This window comes from Ursus maritimus, unplaced genomic scaffold (genome assembly GCF_017311325.1).
Source record: "Ursus maritimus isolate PB19 unplaced genomic scaffold, ASM1731132v1 scaffold_8, whole genome shotgun sequence".
NCBI classification, from domain to species: domain Eukaryota; kingdom Metazoa; phylum Chordata; class Mammalia; order Carnivora; family Ursidae; genus Ursus; species Ursus maritimus.
The window spans coordinates 80,844,835-80,864,555 of NW_024426996.1; the positions used below are offsets into that span (position 1 = coordinate 80,844,835).

Sequence of the window (19,721 nt, forward strand, 5' to 3'; positions counted from 1 at the left end):
CTGTCCCCTCGAACTGTCTTCAGGCCAGTACCACGCTGTCTCGATCACAACAGCTCTCCTGGGTCTTAGAATCCCATGGTGTCAGATCTCCAACATTGTTCTTCTATTTCAAAGTTGTGGCTGTTCTAAGTTCTTTGTATTTCTGTATGGGATTTAGAAAGTGCTTGTAGAGGTCTGCAAAAAAGCCCGCTGAGTGGGATCACACGGAATCTGTAGGTCAGTACTGGGGAGAGCGTGCGGTTTTCCCCACTGAGCATGGTACCAGCTGTCACAGGCTTTTCACAGACACGTGCTGTCGGGCAGACCAGGGATCCTTGGATTCATAGCTACTCAGGGCTTGAGACACAGAGCCCCCCTGCCTTCTCACGCACACTCTTCCAGCGAGAAAGCCAGGGTCACCTCTGCCTCTGCTCTGCGTGGATAGCATCTATTTCTCTTACTACTTGTAAGGCCTCTTTTTACGGGTTTCCATCCATATCATCATGCTGTGCTTTGGTGTAATTTTCTTCCTGTTTCTTGCACTTTGGGTTCACTGAACTTCTTGGACCTCATGTTTACAGTTGTCATAAAATTGGACAAAAACTGGCCATAATTCCTTCAAATATTTTTTCTGTCCCATTCCTTCTCTTGGGTCTTGCATGATATGTCTGACATCCTGAAGTCTGACTGCTCCGCTCAGCAATGAGCTGTGTTATAATTATTTCTTTCTTGGGCTTATTGGAGAGTTTCAGTTGCTTTGTCTTCAAGTTTATTGTTCTTTTCTTCTGAAACGTCTGATCTGGGCTGAATCCCATCCAGTGTGTTTGTTTTCAGCTCAGACATTGTAATTTCCATCTCTAGATCAGCTCAGGTCCTTTTTATGTCTTCACGGTCTCAGCTAACGGAACACGCAGGAGTCACTTGGAAGGGGATCTCCGTGTCCCTGACAGCCACTGCACCACCTGCCTCAGCCAGGCTTGGTTTTTCTTTTTTATCATGTGTCATATTTTCTTAATTCTTTGCAAGCCTGGTGATTTTTTTTTTTATTGAATGCCTGGTGTTGTGAATCTGGCCTTTCTGGGAGCTGAACATTTTTACGTCCCTGTACGTCTCTCTGGCCTTGGTTTTGTAATGTGGTTTGGTTATGTACAAATGGTCTGATCCTCTCGGATCCTGTTTTTTAAGACGTTAGGTGGGATCAGAGCTGAGTTCAGTCTTGGGCTAACCACCCTCCCCACTGAGGCAAGACACTTTTGGGTGCTCTGCCCAGTGCCCTGTGAACAGCTCCCTGTATGGTGTCTGTGCCTCCTTCCTGGTCTTGCCAGCCCGTGTCCATCCCCTGCTCCCGGGTCTGCAGGGTTTTCTCTGGGCAGCTCTCTCTTCTCTCGATTCTAGCTGCCCCAGGCCCCTGGATGCTTAGCTCTTCCCTTCAGTGAGGGCGTTTGCTGGGTCCCACTGGGGTCCCCTCTCTCCGGTCCAGGAGCTGAAGGGTCACTCTGGGTTGTAAGCCAGCCGGTCACAGCTCTCGCCTTGCCTGTTTCCTCGGGGCCACTTGGCTGCCTGATGACCAGTGTCTTGAGAACCATTGTCTTATTTTCCCCATTACTGTGGTCATCATTCAAGGGAGGTCGATTTGGTTCCTGTTTCTCTGTGTTGGCTGGAATTAGAGGTCCCGCAGTTGTTTGTTGGGCACTGGAGACCCGTCGGAGAACAGAAGGAGACCTTCCCTCGCCCTCCGGGCACTGATGTCCTGGTGGGCCAGGCAGGGCGTGCAGCTGGGGCAAGCACCACACCAGAGGTCAGAGCCCTGGCTCTTCTGGTAGCAGACGTTGACTGGGCGCTAACAGTCGTGATGGTGCTGATTATTCATTAGTTTGTTGAATCACGAGAGAAGGGCCTTCCTGCCCAGAAAACCTTTTAAAAAGAACTCCTGGTAGTAGCACTTGATGCTGGTTGAATTTTATTTCTATTTTTTGTGTTGTCAGAGCTCAGTGTGCTGACGTTTTGCATTAGAAAGGTCATGCTTCCCACTGTGGTGACTGCTTCCTAAAAAAAATGAAAGTCGGGCCTCAGAGGGCAGAAAGGAGGGTGTTGAGATGTCAAATTGCCAAGGGCAAGGGCGTTAGCTAGGCCTGTCTTTCTGGAGAGCAGTTCTCTGGGTTGTAACTGGAGCCCATCAGTGCCCGGCACACTCTGGATTTTGTGGTCCCACTTTTGTAAACGAGTGGATCCTGAGGACATAAGTGACCCCTCCGTGTCGCGCACCACAGCTGTGAGGGCAGCGTTGTTTCTGGTGGTGGAGAATCAGAGAGGCCGTCAGTGTCCAGCAGACCGGGAAGCGGCAAGTTCACCGGGTGTTACAGACCGTAGCTCACACAGCCTGCCTGCCTGACAGCCCAGGAATCTAGGTCTCCTTCCGCGGGCTGCCCGGAGGGTCAGAGAAGTTAAGCAGCCTGTCCCAGGCTGCGCAGCCGTGAGGGGTGGGAGGGAGGGGGCACCTCTTCCTCGCCGGCTGATTGATCTGCTGCTTCCAGAGGAGTTGGAGGGGATGCTGCCTGGATGAAGGATGAAGGAGCAGGGACCTGCTGTGCTCGGCCGGCTCCGTCTACACAGGAGTAAACCGAGGTCCAGAGAGGGTGGCGGCTTTGTCCAGCCCGGACTGCGAGGCTCCTGCGGTCGCTGGGGCTGGGTGAGGCCCTTTTCCTCGCATGGGACGGGCCTTGGAGCGCAGTGTGGCGGGTTGGAGAAGGCTGGTTTTGCAGACGGTCTCCTGGCGGTGTCATTCCCTGACAGCTGATCTTGTCTGTGCTGTGACCACGTCCAGGACAACACAGGCTTGTGATGTTGATAGAAGCCGTACAGCAAGTTAGCGGTAAAATCAACCACTTGTGTGTCTGTCCACCGAGCCACGCCGTTTCTCGAGCTCTGTTGTAAGAGTCACGTCCCGGTGTTCAGAGAGCTGTTCAGGGACAGTCCTTGTGGCCTCGGCCGCGGGGAGCCTGGTGTGGGTGAGCAGCCCCTCATGGGTTCGTGGTAACGGGGAGGCTCCCCCAGGCCTCCACGCCTGCCTAGCCTCCGTGAGCGTGATCAGCGGGACCGGGGAGGCGGGGAGGCAGGACGTTCACTCCACACGCTTCAGGAGCATTTGAACTTTCTGTAGCCATCGCAGAGCAAGCAGGGCTCTGTTACCGGATCACCCTCGTGAGCTTAAAGAACCACGACGTGCTTCGGTGTGTTTTTCATATTTTTCAAGAACCCCTGAAAGCCTCCAGCAGCAGCTGTGTCTTAGTGCACTTTCTCCGTTTCTGTTGCAGGACAACGTGTTAAACATCATTAACCAGATCATGGACGTGTGCATCCCCCAGGACCGAGCCCCGCGGGATTTCTGCGTGAAGTTTCCCGAGGAAATCCGGCACGACAACCTGGCGGGCCAGTTGTGGTTCGGTGCCGAGGTAGTGGGCAGCCACCTGGGTCCCGGGTCACAGGGTGGGGCGTTGTGTAGCTCACCTGTGTGCACCTGCGGGGGTTAGGGACCTGGTGTCTCTCCCTTAGAGGGGTCATAACCGCTTGTTGGGGGTTATGGATGGCGCGTTCTGAGCCTGTGAGGCCACACGCCCCTATGAGGGTCTGGGAAAGTCACGAGCCCGCTCCCCAGATCTACACACACAAATATGGACACAGAGCTTCACGAGCGATTTCTGGGAGGTTCTCAGGCCCCCAGGGGGTTCTTACCTCACCCACAAACAGGAGGGGGCGTCCTTGCCCACGGGGCTGGGAGCTGCATTTGTGGCCTTACCGGAGCCACCCCTCATCTGCCCCGCAGACCTCCATCCTCATCTCCCACTGGAGGGGTTGCAGCCTGAGAGCAGGGAGCCCGCCCCGTGGTGGCAAGACCTGCCCTGCCCCAGCCAGCTGTTGTCCATACCCCATCTTGCAACCCGTCCCTTGGCCCTGCTGAGGTTCACAGCCTGACGTCTGTGCCCCCTCCGCCTCGCTCCCGATATGTCTCTGGGATGCCACATCTTCCTCTGGCACCACATGGCCCTGGGCCCGTCTGTCCCCCACCCTACCCCTCTGACCCGCCTGGTGGGAGGGCATCCTTGCCCACGCTCTGATTGGTGTGGGGGGGGGCAGGCTGTCCCTCTGCCCGCTGTCAGTTTTCCCTGCCGGAGAGTGGGTCCCTGGAACAGGGACAGCTGTGGGGCCATGACATGATGCAGGTCCCATGCCCAGTGGCACTCAGGGTGCCATCTCCCCTGTGTGGGCTGCCCCGGGACCAGCCACCTCCACGCTCCCCTCTAGGGGGTGGGGAAATCAGCGACACTGCGCTCTGCCCCCCAGGAAAGTGCTTCTCGTCTCAGCTCATCTCTGGCTCACTGCCGACTAGTGCGGTTGACTATTGCAGGCCTGAGGTGGGCAGGGGGGCCCCACATCACCACAGCCCCAAGTGGGGATTGCACGGCCACCCCTCAGCCAGGACCCGGGTCTGATGAGCACCCCGTGTCGTTGGGGGGATGCATGCAGCCTGCACAGCCCTGCGATCTGCCCCCCACAGCCCGGGACAGGTGTGGGTGGATTTGTGGGCACAGACCCTCCTACTGCCTAGGAGCCAGGAGTCCCACACTGATGAGTCTTGGCTCAGTGGAAGGTCAGTGAGCATTTGTGCAAGTGAGGTGTCTACTTCCCAGAAGGGTCAACCCCCAGTGCCTTGTGCCTGAAGTGAGGCCCTGAACGTGGTGTCGGGGCGCTCCTGGGTGCCGAGCACCCAGCTGTGGGCTGGGCGGGAGGGGACAGGAGTCATAGGACCGGAGCCCCTCAAAGAGCCAACAGTCCTGGCTGGCCTTCCCCTCCCTGCCTGCGTCTGGGTCTGCGTGTGGACTGTCACAGGGGGAGTCTTTGTCGTCTCAGCCATGGCTGCCCTGGGTTTCGTAGAGACCATGAGGGAGCAGGTGGCATGTCCTCGAGACACTTGCCCCAGGGTATGAGGTGAAGGTATTCCCCGAAGATGAGACTCGGGGAGGGGTGTCGGGGATGACGGGCACACCGAGCCTGGCCATGGCTCCTTTGCCTCCCTGCCCACCATCCTCAGGGCTGGCCGTCAGAGCGCCCGCTCTCTGCAGAGCCGAGGGGAGGACCCCAGGCCAGTCAGGCTCCCAGGGCTCCCTGGAACTGACTCTGATGCTGGTCACTCCCAGGCCTCTCCTGACCTGTGTTCTCTGCCCGCAGTGCTTGGCCGCCGGCTCCATCATCATGAACCGCGAGCTGGAGAGCATGGCCATGCGCCCGCTGGCCAAGGAGCTGACCCGCAGCCTGGAGGACGTGCGGGGCGCCCTCCGTGATCAGGCGCTGCGGGACCTCAACACCTACACAGAGAAGATGAGGGAGGCGCTGAGGCACTTCGACGTCCTGTTTGCCGAGTTCGAGCTGAGGTGACCCTGAGCCCTTTGCTTTCTGAGTCTGGGGGAGGCGCCAGGTCCGCAGCACCCATCGCGATGTTTCAATCTGGACAGATGCACGGAGTGGGGAGTGGGGGCTGGTTCAGGGCTGTCAGTCCGTGTAGTTAACCCTGGACCCACGAGGTGGGGGATGTGGGTGTCAGGCTGGGTGACCTTTCCAGGGGTCCAGCCCACCCCCTCTGCCTCTCCCTAATGCACCCCAGCGCTAAAGACCCAGGAGGTTCCTGCAAGTAACAGTCACCCGGAGTGGACGTGCCACTGCCAGCCTCCACCTGTGCTGCCCGAGGCTCTGCTGCTCCCCTCCTGCCTCGCCTCCTGCCTCTGACCACCTGCCTCACTTCCCACTTCGCTTCCCACCTCGCTTCCTGCCTCTGACCTCCTGCCTCTGGCCTCTCACCTCTGCCTCCTGCCTCTGACCTCCCGCCTCGCCTCCCACCAGTGCCTGGGCTCACCGTATGGGGCTTGTTGGTCGCCAGCTGCCCCCTTCACCCATCTGCTCCTCCGCTCCCTGCACAGATACCCTGAGTATCACCTGCCCTCACCTCCACGTGCTCAGATCCGGGATACAGCGGAGCAAGGGAGGGGGGCCGTGGCTCTTGGACGCAGGGACACTCCAGCTCCCTGGGATGAGGGTGAGGGCACCTCCCCAGGTTAGGATCACAAGGTGCCCGCCACCACCACCCACCCTGTGCTCCACCCGTCCCTTCCTGCCTGCTGCCGTCCCCAGCCTGAGAGCCAAGGCAGAGCCCACCCCGCTCTCCAGCCAGTGTCTCCCAGCCCACTCCCCCCGGGCTGCACTCACCTGCTCCTACCTCAGAGGACACAGGCGGGGTCTGGGGGCCTCCTTGCAGGGCTTTGGAGAGGCCCAGGACTGGGGGGCAGGCATGCCACCAGCTCCCACAGGTGCGGAGATGCTCGGGGTTAGATGAGAAAAAGTGGGACCCCAAATCTACATCCACGGGGGTCCCAGTTAGTACAGATTGTCCATCGTGTAAGCCAATGACTTGAGAAGGAAAGCAACCCAGATGTGCTCCAGGAGGCAGGAGCACAAATGATGTTTTTTGCTCTGTATCCTTTTCTGGCTTCCCTAGGTCCCAAAGATTTTATAACAAGAAACAATCAGGGCTGGGAAGTTAGAAGCAGAGACGTGTTCTCACCTGGGGAAGGGTGGGACAAGGCATTGCTTGCTCAGGAGGTCCCGTACCCTGCCCAGTGCTGGCCACCCCCACCCCTCAGTCTCCACCTGCACGCACATCCATCCACTTGCATGCTCACGAAGGCTGGTGCCTAGGCAGGGATGTCACAAAGTGGGCAGTGCCAGGTTCAGGGCACACAGGGCCAGGTGGGGCAGGGCTGGGGGGCCAGGAGGCTCTGGACCAGGCACGACCCTGGGAGGAGCCTTGATTTCAGACACAAACGGTCACACTGGAAGCTGTGTACGTCTGAAGCACATTTGGCTTTCATCTGAGACGTTGCTCTTTTGGGGGGGGACATGTGGGTGGTGGGGGCAGCACTCACCTCCCTGGCTGTGTCTGCAGCTACGTCTCGGCCATGGTGCCCGTGAAGTCCCCCAGGGAGTACTACGTGCAGCAGGAGGTCATCGTGCTGTTCTGCGAGACGGTGGAGAGGTGAGGCCACCCCTGACTGCCACAGGGCCTTGCTCCTCCCTGAGGCAGCCGCAGGCACAGGGACGCCTCCAGCGCCCTTCCCTTGCAAGCCGCCTTCCCCGAGCAGACACACTTACAGCCTCCTTCCTCAGCGCCACCATCCCCTTCCTCTGGGCCCAGACCCCCATTCCTGCAGGGGGTTCCCCTGATGGAGCATCAGAGTAGCCGCCACAAGGCAGCACGGAGAGCTGGACGCCTCACCTCCCTGGCTTACCTCTATACCTCCTCACCTCCACACCTCCATGCCTTCCTGATCTCCTCACCTCCGCACCTCTATGCCTTCCTGACCTCCTCACCTCCACACCTCCATGCCTTCCTGATCTCCTCACCTCCGCACCTCTATGCCTTCCTGACCTCCTCACCTCCGCACCTCCATGCCTTCCTGATCTCCTCACCTCCGCACCTCTATGCCTTCCTGACCTCCTCACCTCCGCACCTCCATGCCTTCCTGATCTCCTCACCTCCGCACCTCTATGCCTTCCTGACCTCCTCACCTCCGCACCTCCATGCCTTCCTGATCTCCTCACCTCCGCACCTCTATGCCTTCCTGACCTCCTCACCTCCGCACCTCCATGCCTTCCTGATCTCCTCACCTCCGCACCTCTATGCCTTCCTGACCTCCTCACCTCCGCACCTCCATGCCTTCCTGATCTCCTCACCTCCGCACCTCTATGCCTTCCTGACCTCCTCACCTCCGCACCTCCATGCCTTCCTGATCTCCTCACCTCCGCACCTCTATGCCTTCCTGACCTCCTCACCTCCGCACCTCCATGCCTTCCTGATCTCCTCACCTCCGCACCTCTATGCCTTCCTGATCTCCTCACCTCCGCACCTCCATGCCTTCCTGATCTCCTCACCTCCGCACCTCTATGCCTTCCTGACCTCCTCACCTCCGCACCTCCATGCCTTCCTGATCTCCTCACCTCCGCACCTCCATGCCTTCCTGACCTCCTCACCTCCGCACCTCCATGCCTTCCTGATCTCCTCACCTCCGCACCTCTATGCCTTCCTGACCTCCTCACCTCCGCACCTCCATGCCTTCCTGATCTCCTCACCTCCGCACCTCTATGCCTTCCTGACCTCCTCACCTCCGCACCTCCATGCCTTCCTGATCTCCTCACCTCCGCACCTCCATGCCTTCCTGATCTCCTCACCTCTGCACCTCTATGCCTTCCTGATCTCCTCACCTCCGCACCTCTATGCCTTCCTGACCTCCTCACCTCCGCACCTCCATGCCTTCCTGACCTCCTGACCTTCGCACCTCCATGCCTTCCTGACCTCCTCACCTCCATGCCTTCCTGACCTCCTGACCTCCTCACCTCCATGCCTTCCTGACCTCCTCACCTCCTCACCTCCATGCCTTCCTGACCTCCTCACCTCCGCACCTCCACGCCTTCCTGACCTTCTCGCCTCCACACCTCCACACCTTCCTCGCCTTCACACCTCACCTCCACACATCCCTTACCTCCTCACCTCCACACCTTCCTGACCTCCACACCTCCACACCTCACTTCCACACCTTCCTTACTTCTTCACCTCCACGCCTTCCTGACCGTCTTGCCTCCTTGCCTTCCTGACCTCCTCGCCTCCACACCTCCTCACCTCCATGCCTTCCTAACCTCCATACCATCTTCACCTCTATACCTCCTCATCCTCCTCACCTCCATGGCTTCCTGACCTCCTTACCTCCACACCTCCTCACCTCCATGTCTTCTTCACCTCTATACCCCCTCACCATACCTCCCCACCCTGCTCACCGTCACACCTCCTCACCCCCATCCTCCTCTCCACACCTCCTCATTTCCTCACCTCCGCAGGCCAGGATGAAGCCCCTGCTGGATCGAAGGTCTCCTGAACAAGATTTTGTGGAGTGAATCATTGGTATTCTTGCCATGCCTTGGACAGTAACTGAAGTCAGATTTTTGAGTGGACTTTGGGATGAAGACGTAGCTTAGAACGATTCTCCTGTCTGACTAGTGCTGTGGTATTAGGGAAGTCTTGAAATTGCTTCATACCACTTCATAACTAAAGGCACGTTATTCACTGTTTATGTGTTGAAAGACATTTCAAGTTGCTAAAAAATAAGATGGCAGGAAATACTTTTACTTGGAGCCATAGTCATGTGACCCGAGCAGCAGCAGCTCACAGAGTGTAGAGAAAGCCGCTTGTGTTTTTGCCTGGGGTGTGAGACTGAACCCAGGAGAGCATTGTCCGTTCCTCGGAAAGTGTTACATCGTGCGAGGCAGTGTCATCATTCCGCGTTTATTCTTGGCACTCGAGCTGTTTCGGTTTTCTGGCTAAGCAAGCCCATGACGGTTTGAGCTTTCGTGTTTTGTTTGCTGGACACCGTCGCTGCCCCGTGGGCCCCTCCTCAGCAAGCACACTGTCCCACTCCCTGCACCTTCTGTCCCAGAGGTGGGATTGGGCAGGTGGAAAGATGGGGAAGGGTAAGCACCAGCGGCCTCTGCTTGGGCCTTCTGGAGCAGGGCGTGGCACCCGTCACCTTCCTGACCGTGTGCTGAGCACAGCTGCGGTGAGGGTGCAGTGGGCTGTGGTGGGTGTGGGGGTACAGGCTCACCCCTCTTGCTCTCTGTCCCTCGGCCAGGGCCCTGGACTTCGGGTACCTGACCCAGGACATGATCGATGACTATGAACCGGCCCTCATGTTCACCATCCCCAGGCTGGCCATCGTGTGGTGAGTGTTCCTCCCGCTCGGGACGGCCGTTGGGCAGAAGCTGAGCAGGATTGTGCAGTGAGAGCGCTGGGCCCCTTCTGGGTGTTGATGGCTGGCACTTATACCCCCAACAGGTGGCCTCAGCAGCCCGTGCAGTACCGAGCAGGCCCGCTGTCGCCCCCACCAGGTGTTCTGAGAGTGAGGGAGGGATCCCCCACCCTAAATAGTACGAGATGGCTGGACACCCAACACTCACCTGGACAGGTGAGATGGACAGTCACCTACACTCACAGCCCAGGGGAGGAGCGTCGCACACACCGTGTAGAGTGCACGCAGGAGCAGAGTGCCCAGCCTGGGCTGTGGGAGGAGGCCCCTGGCACCCGTGGGGGGATGCGATGGGCTTACCTGAATCATTGACAGGCCGGTGGGTGGTGAAATGAGACTGAGCAGGTGAAAAGCAGGTGGGGTGCAGCTGGTCCGGCGGTGGGGGCGTGCCCAGGCAGAGCCTTTCCTACTGGGTGCAGAGCGTGAACGCGAGCAGGGGAGCTCAGGCTCAGGCCTTTGGGTTCTTGTGGGCTCAGAGATGTCGGCCAGCACATGGGGTTAGGCCTGAAATACACCAGGGCAGGAGGTGTTCTGGGCTTGGTCCACTGCCACTCAGCCACACACTGACTCCCAGACAGGGACTGCCCTTGCCTCTTGCCAGGTGAGGGGGTGTGGGTTGGGTGGTCACGGTGGGGGGGGGGGAGGAGGGTGAATGGGCCACAGGGAGCCCAGTGGAGAGGCCTGTAGAGCTGGCATCTTGGCAGGGGCCCAGTGGGCATCTGGTGTGCAGGTGTGGAGCTGGGCAGGGAGGGGGACCGGAGTCCTCGGGACAGATGCTGATTGTAGATGTGGTCATCGGTGAAGCAGCCTGGGAGAGTGTGGGGTGGAGACAGAGGCCGGGACTGGTCCAGGCCCAGGATCCCCTCCTTGGGAAATGGGGATGCAGTGGTGGTGCAGCAGGATGGGGCCAGCTCCTGGGTCAAGGGGGCTTCCCTCAAGCACAAGGAGCGGGACAATTCACGCTGCGTGCAGAAGGCGTGCGGGAATCAGGGGGCAGACCCCACCCTGGGCAGGCCAGAAGTGTCTCCTGCTGCCTTGGGACCCTGGAGGCCAAATGGCAAAGAGACCCAAAGTGCAGAGGCTCGGGGGAGGGCAAGCTGGGAAGATGAGCCGGGACCTCGGGGAAGCCTGAGCGTGCACGCTCTGGACTACGGGGCTGGCCCTCGCCCACACCCCGCTTCCCCGGGCTGGGCATGAGGCGGCCGCGCCCCGCTCTCCTTGGCCTGGCTGTCCTCAGAGCTGCCTTTCCTGGAGTCTCTCTTTGCCAGGATCCCCGGCGTGGCACCTCCAGCCCTTCCTTCCGTTGTCCTCTTCCCTGAGAGACTGTCTTCTCCCCAAGCTTACCTGTCAGGGAAAGCAGGAACACATCCCAGCGCGCCAGAGCGCCCGCACTTTACAGTCGCCTTAATTGCTACAGTCTGAGACTCCGCCTTCACCTGAAGCTGAGGGAGGCAGAGGACACAGGTCCCCTTGGGCCAGCTCCAGTGGGCCGCGCGATCTTGTGACATTGTTCGCTTTCTAAGCAACGGCTCTCTGTGGCCAAACTTGTGTTGAAGACAAACTGCTTCAAGCCCGGGCCTCGCTTTTATGAGCCTGGGCCCGGGTTTGTGAGCCCTTTCCGTAACAGCGGGCTTTGTCCCCTTCCTCTGCGTCACACGGTTCACGGGCTGCTTTTTTGGAAGCGCCAAGACCCTGGCCTGGCCATGTTTCTTTTCTAAAACTCCTTGACGAGTGCCTTGAAGCTCAGGGTCCAGTGCCCTCACCACTGAGCCCACGGCAGGGATGTCATCACGCTGGTGGGGTTCCCAGGCTGGCTTTCCTTTGAAACCGTCTTACAGCACACAGGGGTGCTGGTGTGAGCGCCCACTGACCGGCTGCTCTCATGAGCCGCACGGCACCACATGGCCTGTCCCGCCGCCCCTTGGAGGCCATCCAGCACCACGGGGGCCAGGCAGTATCCCGGGTCTTGGGGACACGAGGGACTTGTGGTCTCTTAGGCGGAACCTATTCTAAGCCCTGTGGCAGTGCTCAGACCCTTTTAGCCCATTTTAGAATAAAGGCAAAGCATCAGACAGCCTGAGCACGTGGTGTCCAGGTTCTCACCTGCCAGCCTGCTGAGCGAGTTCATTGAGCCTTTACTAGCCTACCCGTCAGCGCTGGCCCAGACCCCGCGGTTACAGGACCGTGCCCTCAGGCCTTCCCGCTCTCACCGAGCAGCCCCCTGAGGCCACTTCTCCCTGACCAGCATCACTGCACCCTGTTTACAGACCATGGCTGCCCTGTGGACATCTGAACACTGCTCCTCCTCTGTCCCTTGGTCCTGGGAGGGAGAATGAGGGTCGCATGGGCTGCGCCTTTGTCCCTGTGCCCCCCTCCTGGCAGCACTGCGTGGGGTCCCCTTGGGGTCCCCTAGGGCAGGAGGGAAGGCTCCGAGTCACAGCGAAGGGAGGCAGGTTTTGGAGTTGGAGCGAAGGGAGAGGAGGTGCAGGGAGGACGGCCAAGAAGTAGGAACAGATGCAGGAGCCCAAAGCCCAGAGTTTAGGGAGAAGAGGTGCTCGGCTTGGCTGGGCCAGGAGGGTGGCCACATGATGGCCACCCCAGGTCCACCTCAGACCCTCACCAGCCCTCCCTCAGAGACGGGGCTCTAGCCCCAGAGCCAGGCTGTGTGTCTGGGGCTCTGAGGTATATGAGGCTGCAACTGAAATTCTCCATCCTTCGGAAGGAGGGGTAGAGCAGTGAGCCGCCCCCTTCAGGGTCACTTCCCCCGGCGCCTGAAGCCCCCGCTCCTTCCTCATTGTCCACGGCAACATTACAGCTGCACAGGATGGGGCCCAGGACTTGCTCGGTCCTGTATCGGCCCAGCAAGCATGTGTTGAGCACCTGCTGTGTACCTGGCCCTGTGTTTGTCCCCAGGGATACTGGGATGCCCACGGGGCAGGTGCACAGGTAGGAGAGACAAGCAGTTGCCGTAGAGTGTTCTGGATGCTGGGGTAGGATAGGAGCTTGGAGCAGAGACCCTCTAGAGTGGACAAGAGCTGCGAGCATGAGGGGAGGCTCCCCGGGTCCTGGAGCAGAACTCCAGAAGCTGGGGTGGATGCTGGGCAGGCAGTGTGTGCAAAGGGGCGGAGGCAGCACCTCTGGCTGGAGGGAGAAGGGGCAGGCCACGGGACTTGTGCGGCCATAAAGCAACACTCTGGGAACAGCAGCCTTCCAGGGTCACATCTGTGAAGTGGGTTCCTGGGACTCCAGGTGACACTCAGGGAGCACTGGAACAGAGGGGGTTCTGGGGGTGAAGCCTCTCTGCTGCTCCAGCCCCTCCCTCTGCCTCCAGAAGCTCCAGCCCCTTCCCACCCGCCCAGCTCTGAGCTCTCCTGGGAACAGCACACCCTCCAAGGTGGCATGGCCCCAACACAGGCAAGGAGACAGGTGCTGAGTGGCCAGAGGGGGCACAACCCAGCCCTGCCCGTACCTGATGACCACTGGGTTCTGTGGCCCTGGGGAGGCCTGCCTGAGGCAGAGGTGGTAAGCTGAGCTCTGAGAGATTGGCAGGGTTGGGGGAGGGCCGTGGGGGGGGGTCCTGGAGGTTCAGGAGGAGGTTCAGAAGGAGGCCGGTCAGGCCCGGTACAGGGTGTCCACGGGGCTGGGGAGGGGTTTGGTCTCCACAGCCACCTCGGGTGCCAGCCCTGGGCCCTGCGCCCCACCGTCCACACTTCCCCTGCGCTCCCGGGGCCTGGCCCCCCTGACTTAGCATCACATCCCTGCTGGTGGTGGAGACGCGGGGGACACGTCCTGGGGGAAACTGAGACTCCACAAGGTTCCGAATGTGACACAGTGGTTCCACTTGAGGATTTATCTTAAAACAGTTGGTGTCGATGAATAAAGAAATTAACAGAAGCAAGTGAGTGACCCCATCGGGGTGGACCTGGTTACTTGGGCCTGCCTGCAAGTCTCCCTTCACCACCCCCCTCCACTGCTGGTCCAGCCCTGGCCTCTGCGCCATCCTCTACACTTGCCCCCTGCACTGTGAGAGCGACACCCTCTTCCCGAGCTGCATCCCAGGCTGACCTGCTTAGAACCACCAAGACCCCAGACCCTGCTCCCGCTCCAGCTGCAGCCCACTCCCACTCCCACTCCCACTCCTGCCCCACTCCCCCCTCCTGCAACAGGGCCAGCTCTGCTCTTCCCCTTCCCCTCCTCTGACTCCCCTCCTCTCCCTTCCCTCCCCTTCCCTTTTTCCCCCTTCCCCTCTTTCTCCTTCCCCCTCCCCCATTCCCCTCTCCTCACTCCCCTCCCCTTCTGTTTTCCCCCCTTCCTCTTTTCCCTCCCTTCCTCTCCCCTCTTCCCCCTCCTTTCCCCTCCCCTTCTCCCCCTTCCCTCTTCCCCCTCCTCTGCCCTCTCCTCTTCCTCCTCCTTTCCCTCCCCTCTCATCCCCTCACTCCCCTTCCCCCTTCCTTTTCTCTCCACCTCCCCCCAGAAGGGCCATCCCTTCCCCTCTCTCATTTTCCCTCCCCGTCCCACCCACATCCATCCTTCAGTCTTACCACCAGAATTTTCCAGAAGCTGCTGTCCCATGGGGGTCTCTGGCCTCCCTTTGTTTCCTTGTCAACCTGCTTCCCCACGAGAGACACCCCCTGCCCAGCTCCTTCCCAGTCTCCCAGTTTCCACACAACCTGCCTCACCTGCAGCCCCTTCTCCTACAGGTGTTTACCTCTAGCAAGGTTGCATGTGTACTCTAGATTCTTGTTTTTTAAAATACATTATTCAGGTATAACGGGCACACCACATCATTCACCCACTTGAAGTGTATAATTCAGTGGTTTTCAGTAAATTTACAGAGTAGTGCAACCATCACCATGAATTTCAGAATATTTTCATCATCCCAAAAAGATACCCCTCCCCCCCAGCTGTCACCTCCACCCCTACAATCCTGGCTCTCCAGCGTAAGGAAGCCACAGATCTGTTTCTGTGTCTGTAGATTTGCCTGTTTGTGATATTTCATGTAAATGGGATTTGTGTTATTTTCGCATCTCCCCACGAGCCTGGCAGCGCTATTGTGAGGAATGCTCACGGCCTGTTTTCCCTCAGAGTCCTTAGCGCTTGGCAGGTGGTGGCACAACTTTCGCAGAATTTGGTTGCATTGACCTGACAGGGCACAGGCTGTATTTACAAAGATTTTTACTGAAGTTTATTTTTAATCATGAAAATCTGAGGGGGTGGGTGTCCAGAATTAAGGGATTGTTTAAAAACAATACTCCAGCCACTTTAGGTAACATTGGTGAAAAATCCTAAAAGCCATGGAAAAACAGTCCTAGTGTGTTGAGTATGAAAAATTGTACCAAACACTGTGTCTCTACTTAACAAGACTTCTTAACATGATAGCTATGACTTCTGTAAACAGAATCAAAGCAATAAATGTTAAATTTTTGGTGTGGTAAAACAGACATAACACAAAATGTACCACTTTCACCCTTTTTGAATGTACATCAGTGACGTTAAGCACATTCATATTGTTGTACCACTACGACCACCGTCTCCAGAACTTTCCCATCATCCCAAACGGAAACTCTGTTTCCATTAAACACTAACTCCCTGCTCCCCCCCCCCGGCCCCCGGTACCCTCTAGTCTACTTTTTTCCTATGAGTTTGACTCCTCTAAGGACCTCATGTAAGTTGAAGCACATAATATTTGTCCTTCTGTGTCTGGGTTGTTTAACTGAGCAGCATGTTTTCATGGTTCATCCACACGGCATGTAGGAACTTCATTCCTTTTTAAGACCAAATAATATTCCATCATATATACTTAAATATTTTAAAGAAGAGATTTCCAATAACATCCAAAAGAAAAAAGTACCTAGGAGTAAATTTAACCAAGGAAGTGGAAAACAGGTACACTGAAAACGACAAAACATTCTTGAAAACAACTAAAGACCCAATTAAATGAAAAGATAGCCCATGTTCATGGATTGGAAGGCTTACTGTAGTTGAAATGATGCTACTCCCCAAAGTTATATATAGATTCAATACATTTCCTATAAAAACTACCTTGGCTATTTTTTTTTTTTTTTGCAGAAACAGAAAAGATCCTCAAATTCATATGGAACCACAATGGGCCTTGAATAGCCCAAACAATATTGAGAAAGAAAAACAAAGTTGGAGAACTCATATGTCTTGATTTCAGAACTTACTACAAAGTTATGATAATCAAAAGTGTGGTACTATCAGAAGGATAGATCAACGGAAAAAAATCAAGACAACAGAAATAAGCCAAATATCTATAGCCAACTGGTTTTTGACAAGGGGGCCAAGACCATTCAATGAGGAAGTTAGTCCCTTTAACAAATGATACTGGGACAACTGGATAGTCATACACAGAAGAACAGAGTTAGGCCCTGTGATGATTAATTTTATGTGTCCACTTGCCTAGGCCACAGTATCCACATATTTGGTCAAACACCTGTTTGGATGTTGCCCTAAGATATTTTAAAAATGAGATTAACATTTAAATCTTGAGCAATGTAGATTATCCTTCATAATGTGAGTGGGTCTCACCCAATCAGTTGAAAGCCTTAAGAGAAAACAGACAGAGTTCCCCAAGTAAGGGAATTCTACCTCCAGACTGTCGTCAGACTCAGGCTGCAGCATCAATTCTTCCCTGAGTCTCTAGGTCTCTAGCCTGCCCTCCCACTCTGCAGAGTTTGGACGTGGCTGCCATCCACAGTCGTGTGAACCAGTTCCTTAAAATAACTCTCTCCAAAAAAAAACAACCCAAAAAAACCCAACCAACCAACCAAAACTCTCTCCCCTCTCCCTACGCACACTCACACACATACTCCCACACATACACCCTATTGGTTCTGTTTCTCTCGAGAACTCTGACTAATATAGGAGGTAAATCTTCACATTTTCTGGCTCAGCAGTAGATTCTTAGATTTGACACAAAAAGCACGAATGACAAATGAAAAAATAGGTAAATTGAACTTCATTAAAATTAAAAACTTTTGTGCATCAAAGGACATTATGAGGACAGTGGAAAGGTAACTTGAATGGGAGTGGGGGCTCAGTTTTCCTCTCATGCTGGGTATCCTCCCCATGCCCACCTGACTGAGCCAGCCCACCCCCCTGGACCCCGCATGCACCCAGCAGGCCCCTCCTCCCTCCACCTCTGCCAGGCTCAGCCAGGGGTTTGCCTTGCCCCTCCTCGGCAGTGGCAGGAGCACGGGCCTGTGTGACCTGTGGAGACTCCGTGTTGAGAACCCTCCTAAGTAATGGGTTTGTTCCTGAGGCTTCAGACCAGCCATGGTCAGCCCCAGGCCTGGTTCTCATGGTACTGATGGGGCAGCCGGTGTCCTCCCTGGGACCCAGGAGAGGAGTCGGGCTCCCTCCCTGCCCCCTTTGCTACTTTCTGAAGGACGAGATTGCCAGGAAGCCTGGGCCCAACCCCCCCCCTTCTGCCTGTTTTCATGGCCTTTGTGCCAAGACCACTGATTCACACGTGTAGTTAAGGTTCTATCTTGGGAAGTTGTCCCTCGAACACTGTTAATTTAACCAGAACTGTCAGCTCATGTCAGACCCATAGAACAGACTAGAAGGAATGGAAGGCTGGCCGGGGTGTCCTCTGCTCTCCGTCCGGTCCTCTGCTCTCCGTCCGGTCCTGTGCTCAGGACAGCTGCTCTTGGCAGCCCCGACCCTCCTGCTGCCCCAGGAGGTAGCACAGACCATGTTTTTCCTGTGACTTATGAATCTTTCTTTGTGCACATGGAATCTGATCTTTTTAAGGGGAAACAGTCCATTCAGTTTTACCATTTTCTTCTCCCTGCACTGGATGCATTTCTGAGCTAATGAGGACTCCATGTTGGAGGGTGATGACCTGACCCCAGTGCAGACATGGGGGCAGTTCCCCATTTATGCAAACAAATTCATGAGTCCCTCCCCCATGCTCTGACAAGGAAGCAAGGAGCAGGCGCTGTGTGTGTGAGTGTTCATTCCCTGGGCACCTCGATGTGAGCTGTCTGGTCCTGGGAGCCCCAGGAGGAGGCACCCACGGAAGGGTCTTCCAGAGACGGGTTTGCTTTTGGAGAGCAGATCTGGACAAGATGGTGGGGCATGCTCAGAGCTGGGCAGGACTGTGCAGTGCATGGCGGGATCGCCACAGGGAATGAATGAGGTGCTGCCTGTGGGACTGGGACCCTCTGGAGGGGTATTTGAACAGAGCCAGATGGGGCACCAGCCGCTGGTCAGGGGAGAGAGAGTGCATCCCGCCTGGGGGTGACAAGGCTGTCTCCAGTCTTGACGGGTGATGGAGCATGAGCCAGACCTCTAGGAGGGAAAGGAGGCTTAGGGACAGGCTGGGCAAAGGGTGGGGGGGGGGGGCACGAAGCACACAGCTCACTGTGGGGGGCTTCCCAGGGTTCCGGATGGGCAGGGCAGGGGGGACTGGGACTGGATTGTCACAGCGTGCTGTGGGTCCAGGAGGCAGGAGAGGCTGTGGTCAGTGAGTTGGAAGGACTCACTCAGGGCAGCCTCTGAGCTTCAGGTGTGGATGGGGGTGAGTAAGGTCCGAGTCTGGGAGTCCCGTGGGAGGCTGGGAGGGCAGCCTGGAGGCCACGTTGTGAGAAGTCCCACCCTGTGCCAAGGGTCCCTGAGATGCTCCTCCAGCCTTCCTGGGATCCCCACCAGGGCCCAGCCCCGGAGGCTCAGCATCTACATGCATTGGCGGCAGGGCTGTGGGCGGGAGGGTGGCAGGGCCGCCGGCTCTCACTTCCCACTCCTCTGTCCCGCCTGCAGTAGACGGCGCACCTCTGATTCTCATAGGCCTCTGCACGTGTGTGAAACTTAAACACAAATCCAAAGTTTCCGTTTTCAGGGAGGTGGTTTTCGTGACAAATCTTGAAGCTGGTTTATCCGACTGCAGCAGTGATGTGAACAGATACATTGTATGATTATTTTATGAACCCTCAAATGAACATCAGCTAAGCAGCTTCCGAAGATGACGAACTCTGAGTAATTGTCAGAGCTTTTTTCCAAACATATTTAAGATTCAATCATAAGAGGTGAGGTGTGTGTGGTCTCAGAGTCCCTGGCTGGGGTCTGCGCTCACCCCAGGGGCTGCAGGGCCTCACGCCATCGTGGCTTTTGTCTTGAATGCAGTGGCCTCGTGGTCTACGCGGACGGACCCCTGAACTTGGACCGCAAGGCAGAAGACATGTCCGAGCTATTCCGGCCCTTCCACACGTTGCTGCGGAAAATAAGGTGGGGGGGCAGTGCTTGGGGAGGGTGGGGGAAGGGTCGTAGGGGAGGGGCGGAAAGGGAATACTGAAGTCCCTGCTGGCCCCCAGCCCTGCTTTCTGTGAGGACGGGTGGGGCTCTTCCCAGTTCTTTCTGCCCAAGTCAGAGGTGCTGCAACCTTGGTCCTTGGCTTTAGTTACTGGTTTATAATGTTGAGAGCCCCCATGTAAAGCCCCACACGCTTGTCTCCCCACAGAACCAAGCTCTTTGTTCTTGGCCGGTAACAGTATGACTTTAGGTACAAAGGTCACATGACCGTAGCCGCCATGGCTGAGGGCTCCAGCGCTGGGCCCTCTGTGTGAGAGGGAGAGGCTGGGAAACGGGGTGATGTGGGTGCCCCCAGGACAACACAGCCTGCAGGGGAGGGCTGTCCCCTGGCCCAAGCGGGGACGGGGTTTTCGTGGGTGCTCCCACCAGTGTAGGGGTGAAGTGCCCAACTCTCTTGAGCACCAGCGCCTGTCCCATGCTGCGGCTTACCCTGGCTCCTCCAGGGATCCCAGGCAACGGGCTCACTTGGCCTGTGCCTCGGCCCCCTGTGTGCTGCCCTGTGAGCTT

General features: G+C 57.1%; 1 protein-coding gene across 4 annotated transcripts in view; it reads left to right on the top strand.

Moving 5' to 3' along the window:
- The first annotated feature begins 3,162 nt into the window (after positions 1 to 3,162).
- ZFYVE28 (zinc finger FYVE-type containing 28) overlaps positions 3,163 to 19,721 on the top strand; it is a 47,570-nt gene continuing 31,011 nt past the window's right edge. For 3 of the 4 annotated variants that reach the window (XR_005833543.1, XM_040625406.1, XM_040625407.1), the window contains exons 1-5: positions 3,284 to 3,431; positions 5,206 to 5,408; positions 6,974 to 7,063; positions 9,708 to 9,797; positions 19,029 to 19,130. Coding sequence is in view for 3 of the 4 variants with exons in the window: in XM_040625406.1 (XP_040481340.1) it covers positions 3,324 to 3,431; positions 5,206 to 5,408; positions 6,974 to 7,063; positions 9,708 to 9,797; positions 19,029 to 19,130 (593 nt within the window). In the remaining variant the exon portion in view is untranslated. Of the gene's footprint in view, positions 3,432 to 5,205; positions 5,409 to 6,973; positions 7,064 to 9,707; positions 9,798 to 19,028; positions 19,131 to 19,721 lie in introns of all 4 variants that reach the window. The other variant, XM_040625404.1, reaches the window with a different exon arrangement.